This window comes from Strix aluco, chromosome 2, assembly GCF_031877795.1.
Source record: "Strix aluco isolate bStrAlu1 chromosome 2, bStrAlu1.hap1, whole genome shotgun sequence".
Lineage (NCBI taxonomy): Eukaryota > Metazoa > Chordata > Aves > Strigiformes > Strigidae > Strix > Strix aluco.
The window spans coordinates 51914078-51939607 of record NC_133932.1 but is presented as its reverse complement, the minus strand read 5'-3'; the positions used below and the strand labels follow the sequence as shown (position 1 = coordinate 51939607).

Genomic DNA, 25530 nt, shown 5'->3' with positions numbered 1-25530 from the left:
TTTTGACTTATATTCCTGGGAAGTTGATGTAAACCACGTGAGTAAAAAAGCTATTCCTGCTGACGCCATTGTTCTTCTTTGAGGGATTTGCCAATACCATGTAATGAGAGAGACTCACGAGCGTGGAGAAGCTGCTCAAGTTGGGATGCACAGTATGGCAAAATCCCAGTATATAAGTAATAGCTCTGTTATCTTTAGCAATACCTGGGCAGTGATTTTACTCGTGTTTCCGTGTAATTCAGTTTTGGTTGTCATTTTTTATTAATGAATGTTGCTTGGAAAGGTGAATTTATGATCTTGATAAATGGTCTAAAATGATTAGTGTAAAATCCTATAAAGAGACGTACAAAGGTGTTAGGAGACCTGATCTGTGCTGAAGACTGGAGATTTGAGTTTTACTCTGTAGAAGAGAAAACTTGGAGAATGAGAAAGGGAAAGAGGGAGAACCTAGTTGTGTTAAAACATGTTAAAAATTGCCATAAATTTGGTTTAGCTGCTGATGATAAGAAAATAAATAATCGGCTTAAGGTGTTAGGATAATTAGTTTAACTACAAGGATACCTAAGTCCTAGGAGTTTTTGTTGGAAGTTTGTAGACCTTCCATCAGTGAAGAGTTTAAAAAAGCAATTAGACAAGCATTTCTTGCAAGGTTCTATTTGTATTTGATCCTGTGTAGAACAGTGGGCTGGATGGGATTTTCTGTTTTAAAAAATTTATAGCCCCTTATCAGGAAAGCAATGCTTTAGAAGTTGTAAGCAAAATAAATGACTGCCTCTTCAACATTATTCCACAACAGTTCTAGTTGTGCAGTGTAATCTTATTTGAATAAATGGTCTGTAATGTCTTAGGATGAGAATGAAGTATCTTTGTTTTGTAGCTTTAAAATACAGTAATTCAAGAAGACAGCATGGACCTAATGTGATTAGCACAGAGTTGAAAGTTGTAAGTCTCTGTTCTCATGCTGGATCAATGGTTTATTAGTTGGCCTCAGACATGTTGCTGCCTTCTTGGCCCCATCTGTGAAGTCAGGATACTAATGATGACGACAGTGACATATGCCTTCTAATACAGAGTTGGTTTTGAATACTGAAGTAAATCTGAATAATGGCTTAAACATGAAAAATACTACAAAAAATACTGGTTCAGAATGTGATATTCTTTACTTAATTCATGGGAAAAATTTATTCCATGCTTAAGACAACCTGAAAAGTACATTTTTCTGAATGTAGCATAGTGCTTAATGGTAGAAGATTTTCTGTTGCATAGCAGATAGAAGGTTTGGTGTGATCATGCAAATTATTATTTGCAAGCTGGATCTGGCACTGGGTATTCACAAGATAGAAACTAACCCATGATGTGGAATTGTTTATCCATATGTTTAGGCTTTGTGAATTTCTGTATTACCGTAACTGTGAGTACTACAATATTGTAGCACAGGATTAAAACAATTCTAATACGAACACTCCACCACCACATGCACATGTATACAGATGCATATTTCTGAACTTTCTGTCTTTTCTTCCTGCTTATTTCCTCCATGCATATATATTTATATATACACACAGTTTTCCTCACTCCTGAGGTTTAGGGAGTATTTAGTGATATCTTCTCCTTTTGAGAAAGAAAACATCCATGGTATGTTGAAGGCCCAAAGAAATAATATGAAATCAGAAAGTACCAATAGGCTCATGCCTTTATAGAAAATGTGAGTGGTAACGTAGGGCAGTCAATACTGTTCTACAAATAAGTTATAATGAGAATCTGAACAATTCCAGTGAACAGCCGTGCTTTGCATAGCTTCGGCACATTTTCATGTTTCCCTGATCATTCCAGATGTAAAATCTTCTTTATGATGGTCATTCTACATGAAGACAGTAATATTTTGTCATTTGGTTCATGTAAAAAGCGGAGGAACCATGGACACCTTGGTTCTCCTAAGTTACTATCTAAGATCAACATAGCAGGCTTGGACTTAAAAAAATTCTCAGTCATTAGTAAACCACTTCAAAAGGAAGTAAAGTAAAAATAAAAATACAGAGACTATTTAGGAATAAACACATTCAAACTGAGGCACTTTCATTTTCCTTCAAAACTCACATAATGTAATTTATGAAAAGTAATGCCAGTACAAACAACGGGCAGCAGTTCATAGTGGTCTAATGCTTATGCACGTACAGTGCACATGCAATGCATTTTCCTTCCAAATGACATGTATTTTTGGAAATGAGTGTTTGTACTGGGTTGCTGTTTAAAGAATAGGTTTGAAGCTAGTATTTAATCTGAGGAAAGTGAACGTGTAAATATATGCACCTATCTGTAACAATCCCTAGATGTAGGTGAGAGCTGAAAAATGCACAAGTGAAGGTAAAGTCTTTAAGACTTCCTCCTCATTGACATTTTAGACCAAACATACAGTTCTCGAATATTTTTATACTATAGCAAACTTCCACATAAAATGTTTATTTTCATGTTTGTTGATTTTTTTTTGTTGCTGTTGTCTGTCTTAATCATTAACTTGAATGTTATTGTTTTCTTGTATTTTCATTGATTTTTAACTGTAAATCAGTATTTTATGTGGATATATTTTACGTATGACTTGAGCCCATTTGGGTATACATTGATGGCTTTTATGTACCAGTAGACGAGAACACTGCATGCTTCCTATTGTTAGTGCTCTTGCTTTGCTGTGTTAGCTTAAGAGGACTTCTTGGAAAATACATAGGGTGTAGATGGGATCAAGCCAGGCTGCAATTGAAACACTTGCATAGTATTGGGCAAATTCCACAACTCTGGGAACTGCTAACAAAATGTCTGGATCTCAATTGTGTCGTTTTGGATAAACTGTGATTAATGCCAGTAGTCTAGCTGATTGTTGTTTTGGTTTTGTTTATTTTTTTCCCGAGGCTTCTCTGGTATTCAAAAGTGTAATTTTCTCTAAAATCAGCGTAAGTTGGATCCATGAGGTTTTTTTATGCCTCTGTTGGAAATCCAGCCTTAATTTCTAATTCTGAAAACTCTGGCATATATGTTTAGTTTTTAAATTTGAAGTTACCTCACTGAAATCCGTTTATCTATTAGTTTGCAATCAGTTCAACAAGTGCCACAGTCTGGAAATGGATCTTTGTTTCTTTTCAACTCATTCTACTTGACATTATGTTATAGCAATGAAATATTGAGAAACTTTTCTTTCATTTGATAAAAAGAAAAGGTTCTGTCTTCATTTTATTTGACTCTTGCCTTGTTTACAAAGCAAGTAAAAAAACCCCAATTCTGTGCTTTACTTTTTCTTTCTTCTGCCTGTCCTCTTCTTCTTTCTAGACAGGGCTAGTTTCAAATACTGCCTTCATGGGGAGTTAATCTTTGCTATTCGATTAGTTACTATATTTACACTCTCAAATTCTGTCAAAGCTATTTTTAATCTTTTTTTAAATACACATTACTTATGTTATTTCTGAATCTATTTTAAACCTCCCACCTCTTGTCAATCATAATGCCACAAACACATTTATAAATCTAAGTTGATTATTTCTCATTTGAGAGAGGTTTCTTGACTACCCTGCTAATGAATAATACTTTATTTGGTTGACTAGATGCATAACATACATTAACAGTGATTTGTTTCATTATAATGTTTTGTAATGTTTCATAACATTATTGGCTACAGCTGTTAAGGATAATAAAAAATGTTTCTATAAATTCATTAACAGCAAAAGGAGGATTAGGGAAAATCTCCCTCCTTTATTGGATGCAGAGGGAAACATGGTAACTAAGGATGAGGAGAAGGCTGAGGTGGTCAACGCCTACTTTGCCTCAGTCTTTAGCAGTGGAACTGGATGTTCCTGGACACCCAGCCTCATGAGCTGGGAGATGGGGAGGGGAAGCAGATTGAGGTCAGCACAGTTAAAGAGGAAGTGGTCAGAGACCTGCTACACCACTTGGATGCACACAAGTCTGTGGGACCGGATGGGTTACAGCCAAGGGTGCTGAAAGAGTTGGCAGATGTGCTCGCCAAGCCGCTTTTCATGATTTACCTGAAATCATGGCTAACTGGGGAGGTCCCATTGGACTGGAGGGTGGCAAATGTGACACCCATCTACAAGAAAGGCAGAAAGGACGATCCAGGAAACTATAGACCTGTCAGTGTGACCTCGGTGCCAGGGAAGGTCATGGAGCAGGTCATCTCGAGTGCCATTAAAAGTGATATAATGGACAACCAGGGGATCAGGCCTAGTCCGCATGGGTTTATGAAAGGCAGGTCCTGCCTGACAAACCTGATCTCCTTCTATGACAAGATGACCCGACCATTGGACGAGGGAAAAGCTGTCGATATTATCTACCTGGATTTTTGAAAAGCATTCGACACAGTTCCCCATAGGATTCTCATAGAAAAACTGGCTGCCCATGGCCTGGATGAGCGAACGGTCTGCTGAGTGGTGGTCAATGGAGCTAAATCCAGCTGGCAGCCGGTCACAAGTGGTGTTCCTCAGGGCTGGGTGTTGGGACCATTTCTGTTCAACATCTTTATTGATGATCTTGATAAGGACACAGAGTGCATTATCAGTAAATTCGCAGATGACACCAAGTTAAGCGGGAATGTCGATCTGCATGAAGATAGGGAGGCACTACAAAGGGACTTGGATAGGTTGGATCAGTGGGCCAACGTTAACAGGATGAGCTTCAACAAGGCCAAGTGCCAGGTCCTGCACTTGGGCCACAACAACCCCATGCATCGCTACAGGCTTGGGGAGGTGTGGCTGGAGCTGTCTGGAAGAGAAGGACCTGGGGGTTCTAATTGACAAGTAGCTGAACATGAGCCAGCAGTGTGCCCAGGTGGCCAAGAAAGCCAACGGCATCCTGGCTTGTATTAGAAATAGTGTGACCAGCAGAAGTAGGGAGGTGATAGTCCCCCTGTACTCTGCGCTGGTGAGGCCACACCTGGAGTATTGTGTCCAGTTTTGGGCACCTCAATACGAGAGAGATATCGAGGTGCTGGAGCGAGTGCAGAGGAGGGCAACGAAGCTGGTGAAGGGCCTGGAGAACAAATCCTATGAGGAGAGATTGAGGGAGCTGGGACTGTTCAGTTTGAGGAAGAGAAGGCTGAGGGGAGACCTCATCACTCTCTACAGCTACCTGACAGGACATTGTAGAGAGGTTGGTGCTGGTCTCTTCTCACAGGTGATTAGTGACAGAACAAGGGGTAACAGCTTTAAACTCCAACAGGGGAGGTTTAGACTGGACATTAGGAAAAAAATTTTCACAGAAAGAGTGGTCAGACAGTGGAATAGGCTGCCCAGGGAGGTGGTGGAGTCACCATCCCTGGATGTGTTTAAGGGTCGTTTAGATGAGATGTTGGGGGATATGGTGTATGGGAGACCTTTGTAGAGTAGGGCTGATGGTTGGACTCGATGATCCCAAGGGTCTTTTCCAACCTGAATGATTCTATGATAAACCACTTTTTCAGTGCATATGATTCCCATTAATTACATGCCTTGATTCACTGTGTAGCTTCTATTTTTTGAAACATTGTATTCATATATACCTTGTTTGCATTCTCAGTATATTTATGCTATATTATTTTTACAGTTTCCAGCAGTCAATCATCCACAGTCTTTAGAGAGAAGATACTTGGGAATTTTAAGTGGTGTATTGCTTGATCTTATGAAGGTAGGAAAATGTATTTTATTTTCTGTCTGTAATATGTAGGGAAAGATCTAAGTGACTTCTTATCTTTGTTTCCTAATATAATACATCTGAAAAGTACTTGTGAACTTCTGTTTGAGATATTTTGATATCATCATTGTTTGTAGTAAGGCTTGATATTTCCTGGGTATCAGGAAAGTACCTTTTGCAAATGCCCGAGAGTCTGTTCAAATTTGACTGATTTGATAAACAATACATAGTCCAGACAAAAGAATCTCCATCATTTGCAGCAATAGGCATTCACACTGAAGTGCCTTCAGATGCACGAGTTACCTTAGTAATGCTGGCGTATGAGCTCTCAGCCCATAATAAATTTAGATAAATCCACAGAGTGTTAGGCCATCCTGAGTTGTTGTTCATTTGTGGTTGGATAAGCATGAGGGTGTGCACAGTTGTCAAAGACAAAGTTGATGCACAATATTATTTTTTTTTTTTACCTGAGCCCTTAATCTGCTTGCTATCACTCACCTCTACATAGCATGTATGTTAAGTTACTCTTCAGTCCTGTTTTGGAGCAAGTTAGCTAGTTACCCATGGCCAAACTAGGATATGGTACTCAGATAGTTTCTTACAGGGGATAAGGAGAAGCTGGCTCCCCTCAAAGTGGCCAAACATTGTAAAGCATTGTGCTATGAATTTGTGCTGTATTCCTGAGCATGCAACACATATTATTGTCCTTCTTACTGTACTATAAAAACATCACCATGGTAAGATGCAGTAGAACCCTCCCATTATTTCATCCACAGTAAGCTGAAAAAAAAAGTCAGTGTCAAAACTTAGGTTTAGCATCACAGGGGTACCACCTAAAAATTAAAGGCAATCTGGGACAAATATGAGGCATGGGTATGGCTAATCAACTCTAAATGAATTGTGTGGTCCCAAGCCCATCTGCACTAGTTGTCTCAGAAACCAGAGGTCATCTGCTTTGGGGTATACTTGGGTGTTTATTTGCTTTTAATAATATTGATGTAGCCAGCATAAACCCACCAAATTTGTTGTACTCTTCAGCACCACACAACCGGTTCAAATAACTTTCATTTAATCTCCCTGCCTTATGAAGAGAGTCAGCATAACTTTTATCTTGGTTTCATGGAGTCTGCAAAATTAGATACCTCGATACATGTAATTACTTGTTTTGATATTAGACATTCTCCTCTCTTTTCTAATTCACAGATACTTTTTTCTGGCATCATAGTTAGCTGTAGTTCAAGCTGTAGTAGCATATATTGCAGAACAGCAACTTCAAGATCATTGTTCAGACCATTGTTACACCTGCTGGGGCAGGGTTTATTTTCATTTTATCCTAATTTTTATGTTATATCTCAATGCTTTTGGTTCTTTTAGTGTGATTTAAAAGTTTAAAAAGTTGTGAAATGAAGCACTTGAATTTTAAGGAAACAGGTTTCCAAATAATTCCATTCCACTTTAAATCTTTTAAACTTCTCTGCCTGTATTTCTCCATACAAGATGAGAAAGGTCAGGAATTCTGTAGAGGGGATATTTTGTGTTTGACCTACATTACTTAATTCAGCAGTTGAAACATTGTTAAAGAGTGAGCAAAAGACTACAAGAAGAGAACAGAAGAGACTTGTGGTTAAATTGCATGCTACAAATGCTGCACATACTTTGCTGTATGCCTCTCTCTTCTCCACACTGGACAGTCTGGCACATGTCCACGCTTGGTGTGTTCCTCATTATCTGCATTCCCAGGGACCCCAGGTCTGATTACTAGATTACTGAATAACCCACACTTCAATTTATGCCAGCTAAAGTAGTGAGTTATTGATACCTCTATTTAGAGAGCGTTTCTGGGCTAGATTAATGAAGAGGCAGATTTTTGGCCCTGTTGCTTTGTTGCTTCTCTCCTTCACAAATCATGCTGTTTTGCAAGCTTGCATTTGGGAGTTGGGAGCTGGTTTTGCATGTGATGACTTGGGCAAAGAAGACATTGAATGTTACGGTCTTTTTCATGTCATCTGTCATTCAGTTGTCTCCCACATTCAGCAGCAGACATGCATTTTCTCTGAGCTTCCATTTACTTGTAGAATACTTGAGAACCCCTTCTTTTTACCCTTGATGTTCTTCACTTGCCTTAGGTCCAGCTGGACTTTGATCTTCCAAAGTGGCCTATCCTTTGTGCTACCACAGTGCTTTTATGGTCCTCCTTTGTATCCTGTCCTTGCCTTTACTTCTTACACACTCACGTTTTGCATTTTTGTCCATTAAGAAACTCCCTCTTATGCAAAATTTTGTGGTCTTCTGTACAATAAGATGCTTTTTTCCTGAACTCTCAAGAAATTTTCTTTAAAAATCAAGTGTCTCACCTGGACACCTTTCCTCTGATGGCAGTTTTTCAAGAGATTCTGTCCAGTTATTCCCTATAGAAGCTGAAGTTCTGGGTCTCTGAAGTCCTGGGTCCTATTCCTGATGCTTATCTTCCCACCCTTTGAATCCCAACTGTAATCATCTCACGGGCACTACAGCTTAGACTGTCTTCTCTGATCAGATTCGTCACCAGTACTTTACTGTTGGTGAGCAGCAGGTCAAGTAGAGAGAAGTCATACCCTTGACTGATTTGGCTCTCCAGCAACTGCACTACAAAATTGCCACTAACATAGTCGAGAAATCTCCTGGATCATCTATACAGGCTGGATGTCTGGATAGTTGAAGTCTGCCGTGTGATCAGGAGACTTCTGCTTGTTGTTGTAGAGTTGTCCTCTTCATCTTCTTCATGCTCTTGAATGCATGGTTTGTAGCAAACTCCCACCATAACATCACAAATGTTGCTTTCCCTTCTAATCCTGACCCAGAGACTGTCAGTGAATACACCTTCTGTTTCATGCTGATATTTGATACCATCCAGGAACTCAAATTATATGGAGTGCCACTCTTCTCCTACTCCCTCCTTCCTTCTGAAGCCAGCTGTACCCATCAGTGACCATGCCTCAGCCATGAGCCCTGTCCCACTACTTCTCTGTGATTCCAGGCAGGTTCACAGCCTTGTGATTCCCTATGGACTTCCAGTTCTCCTTGCTCGTGGTCCAGGCTCTGCAAGTTAATGTACAGGCATTTGAGGGAAGCCTTTGGACATACTCTTTTCTAAGGAGGAATGGTGGAAATCACGTGTGGGCTTCTTGTGTTGTTTGACTATTTGAGCCACTGTAGTGATGAGCACCAGAAAAAAGGGGAAAAGAAAAAGTTAAGTCATTCAGTACATAGTTTGTCACTTGAGAAAGGAAGATACTGTATCACCAAACTACATAGGAATGCAGTTTGCCACTTGCTTTGTTTCCCAAGCATTTTCCATTTTGAAGTGAAGGGATCCTGTGAAGGGAAAAGCCAGTTTATGATCAAGTGGCTGAATACTATGTTAATGCATGTACAGATATGCATTGTGTGTGTGTATACACATACATATATATGCATAGAATTGTTCTCTATTCAACCGATGTAACCCTTAAAAAATAGCTATTCTTTTAACTTTATAACCATTCAAACTTCTATCCTGGCTGGCAGCCATGCATGTTCACATATTCCAAGATATTCTTGTATTGCCCTGTTCCTGCAAGAAACCTTTCAAGCTTATCAAAATACCCAACCTACTGGTTTTCAATTTTGTGATTAAATATTTTCTACATGTCAGAAAGTGTTTAGAGTCACACCAGATCTAACAGAATTATAAGGCAAATGTTACTTTGAGTGCGTTGTAAACAGTTTAGATGATTCTTTAAAAATATGGGTGGACTTGAACCCTAGAAGTAAAAACCAGAACTCTTATAGTTGTATATTTTAAAAAATACTCACTTTAAGAGACTGTTTTTGTTTGTATAACAATGTACCCATATGCTGGTTCTGTTTGTAAAGCTTGTTTCGTTGTAGCATTTTATTACTGTTAAATTTAATATTTTTAGTTCTAAACAACATCTTGTAAGGTATATCCTGAAAAATGTGTTTAAAATACATATATTTTAAACATGTATAGGTATATACATAAAACACATTTTTAAAATTTCAGATATTTTAAACATTTTAAGCACACATATAATTATATATGTATGTGTATATATATTAATTATATACACACAGCACATATGTTTCATAACAAGCAAGGCTGAGGCCTTCCATCTTAAGTAGAACATAGGTTTTGTAAGTGTTTATTTTGTATCATACGTAGTTTAATGGAACATGAAATAATTCTAGCAGTTATATCTCATCACAGAAACTCTGGACATTAAAAAAAACCCAATAATGTTCTTTATTTTGTTACATTTTTTGCTGATACAAATACAGATACTAACATTTACACTTTTGGATTTGTTTTCCAAAGAACTTACTGAAGTTAGATCCAGCCGATAGGTATTTGACAGAACAATGTTTGAACCATCCTTCATTTCAAACCCAAAGACTGTTGGATCGCTGTGGAAGCTCACCTTCACGGTCAGCTAAGAGAAAACCTTACCACGTAGACAGCAACACATTGTCTAACAGGTAAACGTAGTCATGTCATCATCATCATCACTGACATCTGCTCTGCCAATGAGTGTTGCTATCATGCTTACATACAACGTCATCTACAAGAAAAGAGAAGTTGTTGTTTGACAATTTAGGCACATTGAGACGTATATACTGTTCCATGTTGCCTCACTGCATAAAGGAAGTAGACACAGTTTTACTGTATTATAACTATTCAAACCAAAATTTTTGATAACTTTCTGCATCAGGCTGAATGCTTCTTGAAAAAAGCCAAATACAATGTTCAAACTGTTTCTGTGTTATGATAAAGAAAAAGTAAGTTGGCTTACCTGTCTTTAAAAAAGTTAGCCTTTTTCTTGAACAACAGTAGGAATTTTGTGGCTTTGAGGACACCTCAGATTCCAAAGGAATGCTCTTTTCTTTGGAATGCTATCATTACTGTATATGTGCAAATCTGTCCAAGGTTTTGATATTTGAAAGTTCAAAATTCACATAGATTTTTAGCAGCTAAACATCCTGAAAATCATGTGCATTGATCATGCTCCAAAGTGGGGATGAACAGAATTTTGTCTGCAGTTGCAGTTATGAATCAAGTCTAGTCTACTTGAACTTAAAGCAGGATGTATTTGCTCAGTGACTCCCTTGTTGGACCAACATAGCTTGAGAGAAGCCACTTGATTTTAATACATCAACAAACCAGGTTTACTGGTGGATAAAATACTTCACCACAAAAAGCCTCATGGTACTCGTCTGACAAAAGCTTTCCTAAAGGTCACCATCTGAAGTGTGCAGAATGATAGTGGCTTTTAATCCTAGCCATGTTTTTCTTTAGCTCTCCTGTGAGATTCAAAAAATTACTCCCCATTTTAAGATTTGGGATGATGACATTTACAATCCATACTTTTTTGGAGATAGACACCAAAAAGTTTTAGCTGCCCTTATAGGTATTTAGGATAGAAGTTTTACCATTAGAGGTGTGGCATCAGAAAGGAAAACCTAGATCCATGGGAAGCGTCTTGTCAAAAAGGCTTGCCTAGCCGCTTGATTTAAAATTACTAGGTACCTTTTTCTACCTTTTAACTAAATAATATTTTAAACTAAAAAATACTTTAAACTGGCATTAAAATTGCTAAATTTCTAGAAACTGTAATAGGGTACATAATTAGATCACTGAAAATGGGTAATACAAAAATCCTAGGTATAAAAATGGCTAGTATTATCCAGTCATAATTATCAGCAAGAACAACAAGGTACAAACTCACCTGTACAGTGAGCTCTCACTTTAACCCTCAGTGAGTTACATTAACATAGATTTGATACAAAAATAAGTTAACTGCTCATAGCTGCCTAGGTCCGTCAAGGCTGACAAGTACAGCTGCAGCACTGCTCAGTCATGGCTAGTTTGTAATGCCAGCATAAGCCCAGAAGCAGAACTGGTTTTATGCCAGAAATCCCGCTCAAATAAATTTAGGCAGAGTGTTTGCAGAACCAGCTCATATCACAGTCCTGTATTCCCAACACCAGAAAGCTAGAAAGTAGAGTGGAGGTTAAGGACGTTAACAGGTAGCTCTGCACCAAGTCAGTCTGGTTGCAGAGCGTTTTGGGTGCAGCTTTGAGAATGAGTTAGTGTGCCAAGAACTGGGATAGTGCCAAGTTGCACAAAAGTTAGGGTTCCTGTTGTAGACCTGGGTTTGGGTTTGGTGTTACAGGGCTTGCTGTGCTGCACTGAGCTCAGGCTCACTCCATATGGATGTCTTTATCAGCACCATAACCTCTTTTCCCCCTCCTCTCCTCTCCCTTCCCCCTCCAAATCAGACATACATTAGATGGCCTGGAGCATTGATTGTATCAGGTTTTTTTGATGGTACTGACATACTTTATTGTTCTACCTTCACTTTGATATGCCAGGTGTATTTAAGATTTTTTTCAACAGATATATAGCTAATTTTCTTAATGTAGTGCTTACATTATTGATGTGCACATATATTAATCACACACATGCATAAATGTGTAAATATATGTTGGAATTTCTATGATTGGATTTTATATCTTCCTTTTTTTTTAGTCAGCAAAATCTGTTAACCAAAGCTGAGTTTGTCCATCAGGATATAACCAGAAAGAAACAACAATGCACTAACACCTTCAAATCTGTTATTTTAGTGGAACTTCTGATGTTGGCAGTATTTGACCTTACTGCAGTTAAATTTTGTGGTTTTAAATGGCACCTCCTTTCTGAAATGAGTGTACTTTTGTTAAAGTTATTAATACATGACTATGTAATCTGGTATATTAATGCTTCTTTATGCATTTTAATGTAGAAATCAAGCCAGCAAAAGTTCTGCTTTGCAGTCACACCACAGATCAAACAGCAAGGATATACAGACACTAGGGGTTGGCGGGCCAAGAGAAGAGGGTCTTCCAGCAAATGAAAGCTTTTTGAATGGAAACCTTCCTGGAGCTGCACACAGTCCAATGCATGCAAAAAAACCAAGCAACACACCTGGATCTGGCAACAAGGATCTAGCCAATAATAACATGCCACATCTTCTCAGCCCAAAGGAAACAAAGGCAAAAACAGAATTTGATTTTAACGTGGACCCAAAAAGTTCTGATGGTTCAGGCACAAAGTACCTGAAGTCTAACACCAGATCTCAGCAGAACCGGCACTCATTTATGGAAACTTCTCAAAGCAAAACTGGGACACTGCAACCTGGCGATAAGCACAGTCGCCACAGCTATATCGATACTATCCCCCAGTCTTCAAAAAGTCCTTCATATCGGACAAAGTCAAAGAGCCATGGGGTTCTGACAGACTCGAAATCTGTGGGCAACCTTTCTGAGGCCAGGGCCCAAGCTGCAGAACCAAACAGCAGTAGGTATTTTCCATCCAGCTGTATGGACTTGAACTCTCCTACCAGTCCAACTGCTCCTCGACACAGTGATAACAGAACTTTGCTGAGTCCATCCGGGAGGAATAACCGCAGCGACGGTACTCTGGACACCCGAAGACCATCAACAAGACACTCCAAAACAATGGAGGAGTTAAAACTGCCAGATCACATGGATGGAAGCCATTCCCACTCTCTATCTGCTCCACATGAATCTTTTTCCTATGGTCTAGGTTATACCAGTCCTTTTTCTTCACAGCAGCGCCCTCATAGACACTCTATGTATGTGAGCCGGGACAGAGTGAGGTCAAAGGGCTCAGAGGGTGGCTTAAGCATAGGGCAAGGGATGGCAGCCAGAGCAAACAGCCTGCAACTGTTATCTCCACAGGTGCAGCATAAGTCACTCACAAGATCTGTTGGCTCATCACGAGAAGACTGTACAGAAGATACTAATAGGGTTAGTTCAAAATATTGCCTGTTATGGAGGGCTTACCTTCCTTTCTTTACTCCATGTGGGGACAGTGTCCTGCTTTCTCTGTTCTGTTTGTTTACAGTCATTATTTATTTGTCTTGTTATAAGGCAAGGGATGTTGGGTTTTTTTTCAGAAGGGCTATATATTTCAAGTGCAAAATGAGAGGCTATTTTAAAAAATGGACTGTGACTACCATTCTCTTAAAGTGCTGGAATGTGAGAACAGAAAAACTTGTCTCTGAAGTTAAAATTTCATTAGTGGTTCCTGGTCTTTGGTTACATTTGCTGATGCCATTTTTATCATATTGTTTTGCTTAATTAACCTTCTCATTTGTGCTTTTATTTAGCTTTTCTTGTATGTATTTCTGTTACGGCTGCTAATGTTAATTTTTGAATTGTGAGCTAGCAGGACATTGTTGCTGAAATGCTGTAATTTACTATAAGAATACCAAAATTTGCAATATTTCTCTTGATTACTATGATAAATAACTGGGGTAGTCTAGAGATTTTATGTTGGAGAACCCACTGGTAAATTGACTCCTTACAGTGATTACTGTCACTAGATATCTTGTTGTGTTTTACTGTGAACATTATTTAATGAGTAGAGGAAGGGCTAGTTTGGTGTTGATTTACATTCCTTACTCAACAGTTCTGAATTATCCGATGTTTTACACATCAGATGCGTAAAGATGACTGCATTTGTTCCCAAATCTTTAAACTGCTATACCATTGATCCACACTGGAGGAAAATGGTGCAGAAAGACATACAAAAATGAGTGTTTGCTTCTCTATACGTACAGCTGTGATAAAGTGACTTCTAAGGAGAGAACATCTAGTTCAGATTTGTTGACAAATTGAAGGAAGTCAAAGAGCTGCAAATATTAAGGTCTAAGAATTATGCTGTACTGTGAGAGTCTAAAAAACTCTGCCTACTTAGTATATGTAAGAAATATGTGTAGCTGATTTGACAGTGGTCTATAAGTACCATAAAAAAGAGTTTTTAGGTAGTGGTTGACTCTTCAATCCAGTAGAGAAAAAAAGGCATGTTTTTTTCATACTTACCACATTTACTCCATTCAGGGTTATGTGTATTCACACATGAGAAAAGATCTCATCAAAATAGGAGAAATACAATGTAATAATAATTTTTTTAAAAATCTACTTAGAAGGGATTACAGCAGCTCCATTTCAAAACCGTGGTGTTTTTTTCTTTGTGTAGTCATTTTTCTCTCTCTTATTTCAGTCAAGTTAAATGTTACCTATTCTTCAGGTTGCTACTGTAGAAGGGCAATAACACCAACATTTGAGGTTTTGATAATAACAGCTCATGCTACCTTGTATTTTTCAGCTCATTAGGATCTTTTTCTGCATTGTGTAGCAGATATTAATTTGACAAATAATTTTAATTTTTGTTTCATATTATGTAGAGGCAGATTGTTTTCATCAGATCATTCTTTGTCTTTTGACAATTGGTTGACAAATTTTTATTTTAATTAGAAAAATTGATGTATATTTTAACACGTATGGTTTTGTTCATTTTCATTCGCTTTGGAATGCCTAATCATTTGTAAAGAACTTGCCTTTCTTTCTTATGGTCAGTGTTTTTAAACCTAAGCCTTCAATTTATGCTTTTAAATCTGTATTTCAACCATGAGAAATCTGAAAGGAAAAATACTCTTCTGAAATAGATGGCAAGTGAAGTAAATTCACAAAGCTGTTTTTGTTTGTTTATACTACTTTCAATAACAAATCAGCATTAAATTGTTAATCTTCTTACTCCTGGTAAAGGCATTTTCACAAAGAAATCATTCTTTGGCTCCTTCCTATCCCTTTTTTTTCTTTTTTCTTCTACTTTCTGCATTAGAAATCAGAAAATTTCACTTCCTTCAGGATTACTGAATTAAAAGATCAGGAGTAACCTAAGTGTGCTCAAAGATTCTTTATTATTTTCCTGTTACTTTTTTTTCCCAATCAGTTCGACTGGTTCCCTCTCTCTGCTCATATTTTGTGATGTTTCCTCACTTCCATGTTCCTAGTTTCTCATTGATTTTCTCTTTAGCTCTACCAGGTATTTTAAAGAAAAGCATTATTTAAATCTTACTTTTAAAAAAAAATATTTGCATTCAGTATTAGTTCTGGGGCTTTTGAAGTCTTAGTACAACACTTTTAGTTTAAGGGTTCTTTTTAATTTTAAATTAAATGTACACCAATGGAGGCAAACAGAAGAAAATCAAGTACAGGTTGCTATTACTGTCTCATATTTGTAACTTAACTGCTGGCAAAGAAAAGGTATCTTACACAAGTAGTAATTTAATCAAATGCTTCAGCCTCTTGTAAATTTTAGAAGAATCAAACTGTGATTTAAAGCATTGTTTTAGCTGCACTTCTTGTCTTGGTACAGTTTCAAGGGTTGTTTTATCTGTGACAAGATCTTCATTAATAAAAGGCCAGATCTTCATTAATAAAAAGCAAAATAGATTTTGCAAATCACTCATATAGTGAATTGAAATCCCAGTTTTTAATTCTGGTTGGGTTTTTTGTGATTTTGGTTTTTTAACCTTTGTCATTCTTGGACATCCTAGATTTAAATTCATATAGGGGTTTCAGTACAGTTTCCTGTGGGGTCTTGTAGAGAGCATTGAATTTTTCCAGTCAGTCCATACTGTGGGAAAAGTTGCAGCATCTGGTTCCTTTAAGAGTGGGGTTAGGTCATATTTGGTGACAAATTACATGCATATGGATGTTTCTAAGGGCTTGCTTAAGCTTTTGCTTGAAGTACTTCCAGGAAGAACTGTATTCAGGAAAACAGAGTGAATTATATTCTTTTTGCTATCCTGTCTGACTTAACTATTTAGCTTATAGATTTCTTAGTTCAGGGACTACGTCTTATTTTGCATACGGTACATTTTGTTACTGTTGGTACCTCTAGGTACTACTGTATAACAGCTGATAAGAAATAGGGCTTTGGTGTTGCAATTATCACCAATTATATGCATCTCCTGTTTGCTTTTTAAAATTTGCCAGTAGCAGAGTGACCAGATTCCATCAGAAATTAATTTAACAACGCCTCCAGTAAAAGATTCCTCCAGAGGTGTTACAACTGCATTTCATTCACAGCAAAAATCTGACAGTCTGAATCATGCTCAAGTCTATAAAATTAAAACTAAGAGGCAAAATTTTGTTAATGCTATTTTTGCGATTTTGGAAAAAACAAGCAAGCAGCAAAACCAAATAATTATTGATTACATAGTCTGTGATTTGATATTGGCAGTTATTAATAACATGAAAGGAAAATTGTGTGGGGTTAAGTTCAGGGTTTCTTGCTTATGTATGTTGGTTTAAAACTGCAAACGTTTCATTTTAAATAATTGATTGTTCCTTTGTTTAGGGTGGAGCATATCATGATCCACACACAGAAGATGGAGCATCTACTAAGGAAAATAGAATTCTGTATAATGACCCTGTTCCAAGAAGAGTTGGCAGCTTTTACAGAGGTAATTTTATGGTGGATCTTTCAAAATTAAACAAGAATTTTAACATGGAATATAAGTAGTAGAAATGGATACAGAGAACTAACATGAACAACTAAAAAGGTGTATTGGAAAAAGAATTGTTGCCCCACTTTCAGAGACTGGGTTGACGTGCTAGGTTGTATGCAGTAACAGTGTTAGTGTCATATTATTTATTTGCAAATGATAACTCACTTTGATTGAAAAGTATATTCAGTGCAGTACCTTGTAAAGCAGAAGATAATTTATCAGGGGCAGTTAGTATTGCCAGAATAAGCAGTTCATTAATGTTTTTAATTTGTATTTTAAATTCTTATTAACACTATATCTAAACACCTTTGTACTTGTAACGCATTGACATACTTACTGATCTATTTCAGATACTGTGGAGCATGGAACTGTAATGCTAATTTTTCATTGCTCGAAACCTATGTTCATTTCTTTTGTTCAGACTTACTAAAGATCAGGGTGTCCTACAAGCAAAAGCACACTTATATAATCCCAGTTCAGCATAAATAATAGAACAGGACTGTGCATGTGTATATATATGTATGTATATATATGTGCGTGTGTGTATATATATACACACAAATAGGTACTGTTCCATTATGGTACACAAAAGATGGTGATTTTTGAGCAGCTGCCTCACATCTAAACCTGGGTAATCCTTTTGAAAAAAACAAGGATGATGAGAAGCTAATTACTGTTCTGCAAGTGTTAGGAGGCTTGTGGGGCTCCCCTGAACCTTAAGAAGTCCCAGTCAGCTAAAATTTGATTATGAGTCACCTAATAACCTTAAGCAGAGTCACAAACCTCCCTCTGATCCTCTTCAGGTTGATCAGTTGGCTGATAACCTGATTTAGACATGTTAAAATCTGCCAATCCTTGCAAGTGTCCCATTGCAGTATTAAAACCTGTGAGCAGTATTAAAGTTTGTACTGTTTTGAGCAGTGCTTTTGAGTGTAAGGTTTTGTAGCACATGCAACAGAGAATCCTCAAGAATCCTCAATCCTGAATTGCTTTTATTAATCCTTAAAACACTCCTAAAATTGGACATGGATTATCCTTCTTTTTTTATACATAGTAAAACAGAAGTTCAAGGAAGAATGACTTTCCATAAGACGTGTGCTAAGGAAACTGTAGGTCTGGGGTTTATTCAATTCCTTATTATAAACTAGAGGTTTCTTCCTTTTTAGCTGTATCTATGAAACAAATATATTTTAGTTCAGACTTAATTGTTGCTTTGGAAAAATTATACTATATTTAAATAAAACATTGATAAAAGTATACGCATAAACTATTGAAAGAAAAAACTACTATGAAAAAAGTAAATTCATATTTATGCAGTTCTTTAAGTAATGGCTTAATAAAAAGGTTATTGGGATGTACTTTTGTACTACATCTTGAACAAAAACTTAAGAAATTCAGTTTTGGTAGATAGTATAGTGTGATGCTGCAGTAATGCTGCAGCTAGTCTCTGATCAATTTTTAATCCAGTGCAGGTATTTCTGGTGATATTCATAATTCTAATACATGTATGTTCTAGGTACCTATAACCTATTTTGAAACCCACAGTATGTCTGTTAGAAAAAAATATAATATCTGATTTTGATAGTTTCATTTTTAGTGAGTAATGTCTTAATTATATTAAAATCCAAAGTAATTTTCTTCAGGGTGGGTACTACCTTTTTTAAGGTCTAAGTGAAGACAAAGTATAAACTGTAGTATTTTGTGTCTTTAATAACAGTATTCCAACCTTTTATTCTATTTCCTGTTTTTAAATATTGATTTCACTTGTGGCTCCCTACAGATAGAAATATTCTCAAATCTAATAACAACTTAGCTAAGTTCTGATGATGGTCTCACAATGGTCTCATTTCACAACTAATATTACCTTGCAAGTATCACAAAACAACAGCTTTCCGAACTGTAAAAATATGCTTTTTTTCAGTCATGCATAAAGTACAACTGCGTCTTCACTCTTGTTTCTGTAAAAGAGGTAGAGAGCAAGCAGACAACTGAAAGATGGGATTTTTGGCAGAGCTCAGTATCCATTGTTTGCTCTTTCTCTGTTCAGTTCCATCTCCTCGTCCAGAGAGTACGTACATAGAAAACAATGTGTCAAACAGAGCATCTGTGTTACCAGCAGACAGCAGCACGGTGGCAAACCACTCAAAGAGACAAACCACCTTTGATACCTGGTGAGTTGTTATTTACACAGATGTGTAGAGAATGGCAGGAAAAAAAAGGGATTTTTAACAGGAGGGAAAAAACCCCACATTTTTCTCAAAATTTGCAACTGTCTATATGTGCTTAGTTGTTTCCTCTGACTATACTGACATAGCATGGCATGTTTTCTGTCCCCTTTTGGGCAACAAGAAATAATTCAGTACACCATCACACTGAATGCATTAAAGATTACATACTTTTGTCCAGTCTTCCTGATTTTTTCCTCTATTAATCTTCAGTTAAAGATAATACAAAGTGCTTGTGTGCATATAGTATGGATAGCAATGCCGTAGCTTCATCTGTGGATTCCAGAAGCATGAATTGTCAGACAAATGGAAAAAAATATCAAAATGCATGTTTCCATATATAAAATAGGACTGTATAATGAAGAATATAATATTCACCCTACAATGGGGACTGCTGCTCTTTTTGCTTACGCACCACAGAAGGAAATGAGTACGTTCTATGGGAAAAATGGACTGAGCAACATCTTAATGGTGTATGTTGGTTTTTAAATATTAAAAGCATCACATGTCTCCATAATATATCATAGAACAATTAACTATAATTATGCTAATAGAATGCCAGCATATGCATAGCTTTGCAAAGAGAAATATCTTCATTTTGTTGCTCTGGGAGCTGTTCAGTTCTAAAATAGTCTTATTCTACTTTGTTCAATCACAATAAAGCACACTTGAATAAAAATAAGCAAATGGAGCTTCAGAGGATTGGTAGGAGAAATGGACTGCATGCATTCGCATGGTTCAACTGTGCTTCGCACCACTATCTGAAACACTGCTCTCTGAAAGTGCGATAAAATCACGCTATCTTAAGAACTGTTTCAGTGTTTTGTTGACTTAATGTGTTTTCACGTGAACAACCTGTGAATTACCTGCTTAAAAAAGAAAGGGGGTAGGGGGGAGTGGGGAAGGGAAACAACTGGTATTTCAGCTTGTCTTCAGGTTATATACCCATGTCAGTAATAGAAGATGTTCACTCCAGAACCCTTGTCACCTGCTCTGATTCACTAGAGTCTGCTTCCTGTCCTTCAGTAGCTCCACCTACAGCCATTTTGTGGAAGTTAGCTGAGGAATCCGGTCATTTATGTAAAAAGGTGGTACTTAAGGTGTGACTTATGTGGCTAAAGAAGGTATTTATTCGTGCTGTTGAACCCTTTTACATATTTTGTTGTCCTTCATATATGAATCTTTCTATCTTGCATATAACATAAACCAACTGAAATCTTGTTTTGCTTTATATATCATTCAGCAATATATTACCTTTTATTACGTGGTCACTGCAAAGAAACATGTAATGTTATTTTAACTCTGATCTGAAATAATAGCATATGTTATTAGAGCTGGTTGGGAATTTTTTGACTAAGTATTTTTTTTGCTTACAATGCCAAATTATGGAAACCAAAACTTTTCAAAGGAACAGACTGATATCTACTAACCTTTTATTGGGAAGATTCTTCAGCTCCAGGATGGAATTGCCAGTCAAAACCAGAGATACACTCAAAATAACAAATATTCTGGGGTCAGTAGTATTTTTTGGAATGTGAGAAACTCAAGTGCAGGGCCTTTGTTCTTTGTTATTTAAACCAGAGGCTTGAACCAAGATCTTAGATCTAACAAGTGAACGCCCTGAACCAGAAGGTAGAAGTTGTTCTGGAGCATGTTCTCTGTTTCCCTCAATATATTCTCTTGAAGCTGTTTCATCTTGTTGAAATAGTGAAAGGACCACAGAGATGCTGAATATGGCCTAGTGAGTAAGGCCCTTCATTAACTTTGAGACAGTTAGATTTAAGTTCTTGCTCCAATTAATGTACTTAGATATTTTCACAAAGTGGAACAGCTCCTTTGAGAGAAGAACCCACAGAAGAATAAGCATTTCTTCTTACGAAATGGGAGGAATGGCAGTGCCAGCAACACCAAGTTACTGCTATTTTGGCATGCGTTTCTCTTTCTCTTTGCTTTTCCTACTCCCTGTTTTCCTGAAATGTTTCCTGCCCAGCTCTACATGTTAACTCTGTGCAAGTTGTCCTGGCAATGGTCTAATGTTGTTGCAAAATTGTTCTGTGCCATAAATGCAGCTTAATCAGATTCCTGAGTGATGTAGAGTCTATGTTCCTCTACTTGATTTTCTGTATAGAAGTTGTGTAAATGCTTATGAAAATCTTGAAAGCTCTAATGGAATGTGATTCTGCTTACATCAATTTTATGATGAAGTAAATATTTGATGTTTGACTGACACACGTAACAATTCATCTCAAATTATGAGTGACATGTATTCCACCTGGACTTGCCACTACTGTAAAATATTGCTTCTCTCATACTATTGCTCTGTGTTGCCTTTCTTCTGTGAAAGATTTTGTGAATGTTTGCTAGACTGAATTGTCACAGATGTTCCCTTGTCTTTGTGTGCATTTCTTCACTCTGTCCCCACTGTCCTGCCTCTTTAAAATAAAGATGTTATAAACTCGACTTTTGTCATCAGGTTTTACTCTTAAATTGCTAGATCATTTCTGAACTTTAGACAACTGGATTTGAAAAGGCAAATTTTTCATCCTTCTAGAAAAATCTTTTCTTTGCCAGAGTTTACTTTCCTGTAAATGACCTTGAACTTTTCCTTCTTGATACAGGAGTAAATGTTTTATTCTCTTTCACTTGCATGGGCTTTGTCTTGAGCTGAGCAAAATCAATAGGTATAGGCAAGATGTTTAACCTTGTTCTGCCAGTGTGCTAAAATGTTGGCCTGAGTTATCTTTACCGTTGTTATAGTTCTAAATACATCTTTGGAATAAAGTCCAACATGCAGTACATTCTCTCAACACTGGAAGTGTTTGCATTGATTGCTTACAAGATATTTGGGGACTTCTGGAAAGCTTTATTGTTTTAGACCTTTTATGTCCACATAAATGTATTCATTCTATGACAAACAGCTTGTCATACCTTCTCTAGCATATGTTGTACCTTCCTGCAAAAATAATAAAAAGTAGAAATATCTATAATATTATTATTTTTATATGCATATTATACGTATAAACACAAACTAACTCTCCCTGTCATTCAAGAAATGAATAAAAATAGAACATCCTACTCTTAGGAGTGTCAAAGGCTTACAATTATCTATCTGTCAATACTTTTCAAGACTCGAAAATGATACAGACATGACATGTCTGGCTATAATATCTCTGTTTTAGTATTAGTGTAACAATGTAGTCACACTTAATGTTCCTGAAATGAAAAGGTTGCCAGTATCTGAGCAAGCTGGTTTAAAGCTTGTTCAGCTGTGTCTGCAGTACAACTGTTGCTGTATTGTAAGTACTTCCCAGGTCATTTGCAGAATTCTTGAATTTGTAAAAAATAACAGGAAATTTCAAATTTGTAACTTGCAAGCTTAAAAATCACCTGTGTGTGTTACACTGGTTTAGGCTTTAGGAATCTGCTCTGCATAACTTGAAGATGTTCACCCTCCTTATAGCGTTCCCACAAGACTTTCGCACATGCATTGTCATCCAGTATGTTTGCTTTTATTCATCTATTTGGCAACATCTGAGCCTTCCTACCAGTGCTTTCTAGTAATCAGTACCTCTTCTGTGACCCTTCCCCTGTCATTAGTTTTTTGTTTTGTATTAAAAATTAGATGATGCAGTCTAATATTATTTGCAAGGAAGCTTTCCAGAATTTGTAGTCATCAATATTCTGTCCAAAAAATAAGCCTAAGGAAGTATACACTTTGTAAGTTTACAAAACCAACCACTTCCAAATTTTTCTGGTTACTAATTGTTGAACCAGACCAGGGCAGGAGGCGGGGGGGGGGGCAGGGGCGGGGGAGTGTAAAAGGTATGTGTGTGTATATACATTTATATGTATACTTTTTTTAGTGATGACATAACCTTAGGTGATCTAGTAGCTTTAGTGGCTTCTGGGTGGTATTCTGTATGTAAGAGAGCAGATCTGGGGTTTATTCCAGTTAATTAATCCTCCTTTCCACGTGAAAAAAAAAAAAAAAAATGGAGCTCCAAGCAAAGTTCAGATTTGATCTTTGATTTTTAAGCTTTCAATGCCAGGCTTTTAGACCATGAAGTTATACTATGGGCTTCAGCTTGTGGGACTGAGATTCTTCCCTTAAGTAAACCATCTATTTGAGGTGTGTCATTAGTTTCTGTCATGTTCTTGCCTTCATTTATGGTAACTGTATAACTGCCAAGGGTTTTACTTTAAGCAAAACCAAAAGCTAACCTGGCGAATTGGTGCTTGTTCATTTGTCTTCTGAAGACAACTTCAGACGTTTCAGTAACTCCTCCATTGGATAAAAATCTTCCTTGTGTAATTGCGAGTAAAGTTCAGTAAAGGGAGCTGTGTACTGGCAGTTAAAGAGGATTTCCAAGCCAGGCTGCCTGCTGAGATTAGGGTTGCTGAAAAATAACTGCAACAAGCATGAGGAATTGCCTCCCAAAAAGAGCTGTCTGCAATACAAATCTATCTATGGCAGTATGAATGCAGCATGCTTCCTATTTATTCTTTTTAGTTAATATTAAAGCACATCAACTTGCTTGCCCCATGCATGTTTGTTGCTACACCTCATTGTAACTGCACGAAGTTGGATACCTTCCTGCCAAGGGCAATAAATGCTAATCACAGAATTTCTGTTCATACCTATGCCTTTTCCAAGCATCTCAGACCAGAATAACCGATGTGATCTACATTTGTATGTCCTAAGCATGCAAAAGGCACACAAAGATAAAACAACAAATAACAGCATGTTTTGCCTTTGGTTTCTGCTTGAGGGTGAGCTCTCTGTTTGGGGGCTCTTCTCTAGGGCTAGTCTTACTTGCTAGTAAGAGAGACCTGCATAACAGATTCTGGTGTAACTGTTTGCTTTCAAGAGCTGAAACTTCATGCAAAATACCAAGATACTTGCAGTTATTTATTGTAAGAGTTTCATGTTAAGTGACTATGCCATTTTTTCTGATAAACTTAATTTCTTCTGGTACTGTCCATTGTCTGAAAATCATTTTTTGGGATGCCTAAAATATCCCAGTGTTTCATCTCATAGATCAAAATGTTCTGCTCTATTTTTACCCAGTTCAGAATCCTGGTGTTGAAGCTTCCTGCTATAATGCTATATATGTTCACTCTCTTCACATAATGAGCATGTGTTTTGAAGCAGTCGCTTTTCAAGGTCAATGCTTTTTCAGACAACTGTACTGCAATATGAGTCATAGGAGTTAATGACATAAACCAGTTGGTGTAAAGCCACTGGCTTTTGGGTAAGCGGCAATTGAAAAAGAGCAGAGTTCTCAGCCCCTTATTTTCCTTCTCTGTCTGGTCACTGGAGTCATAAAAAGGAAATGATGGTGCAGAATTTAATTTCCCTCCTGTCTGCTCATCTGCTGTAGGGAGCAGTTGTCTCATCCGGGTTCACTGGGCCAAAGAAAAGAATCACACTTGAGTGAATCTCCATGTAAAAGTACGGCAAAAATCGTCCCAAGCTTTATTCTGAAGATTAAGTTCACCTTTAAAAATACAGTGTCTCTATTTTGGAATGGGTGTTGGAACAGAAAAGAAACAGAAAGACATTGAAATATTTGAAAGGACAATGTAGAGTAACCACATGGGGACTTCCTTATGATCTGACGCTGGTTCCTCAGCAGACAACATAGTTGCTGGGGTGGTAATTTGCACTGAGGCTGTGCTTTGGGGTATGTTTGCAGATGTGGATGCCCAGTAGCTGCTTTAGGGAAAGGCTCAGAAGATTCTCAGCCCTGTTCACATGAATTTCAGAGTACAAGCAGGACACTTGGGGTGCATGCTTTCCTCCAACTTTTCTAACAAATAAAGTAAAAATCATGTAAACAGTAGGTGTTTTGTCTGTGTTAAGTCAGTCTCATGAGTTCACCAAATCTGTAAAGCTGTCAGTAGTCTTTACTCCTGGGCTTTCTCCTTGGTGCTTTAAGTGATTAAATACAAGACTGCCTTACTGCTGTTACGTAGTGGTATCAAATACAGGGACATGACAGAAACAAGAATCTTTAGCAATCTGGTATATTTAAAAGGTGTGTTATAAATCTAATAATTATATTAAACTAGAGATTTTTCCTGTAGCGTTGTAATTCTCACGTTAATTCTATGTTGTTGTGTTCCTGGATCTAGATGTAAGTTCCAGAAAATCTAAATTAGGAAAATTTCCACCATACTCTCTGCCTGTGAATCTTTCCTCTACGCCCATTCTCTTACTCAACAATTGCACT

General features: G+C 37.3%; 1 protein-coding gene across 2 annotated transcripts in view; it reads left to right on the top strand.

Moving 5' to 3' along the window:
* The window catches only part of CDKL5 (cyclin dependent kinase like 5), a 141700-nt gene that overhangs the window by 100743 nt on the left and 15427 nt on the right, over positions 1–25530 (top strand). For both annotated transcript variants that reach the window (XM_074814713.1, XM_074814712.1), the window contains exons 10-14: positions 5584–5664; positions 10028–10188; positions 12492–13518; positions 16922–17027; positions 19120–19243. In XM_074814713.1, the coding sequence (XP_074670814.1) occupies positions 5584–5664; positions 10028–10188; positions 12492–13518; positions 16922–17027; positions 19120–19243 (1499 nt within the window). The remainder of the gene's footprint in view (positions 1–5583; positions 5665–10027; positions 10189–12491; positions 13519–16921; positions 17028–19119; positions 19244–25530) is intronic.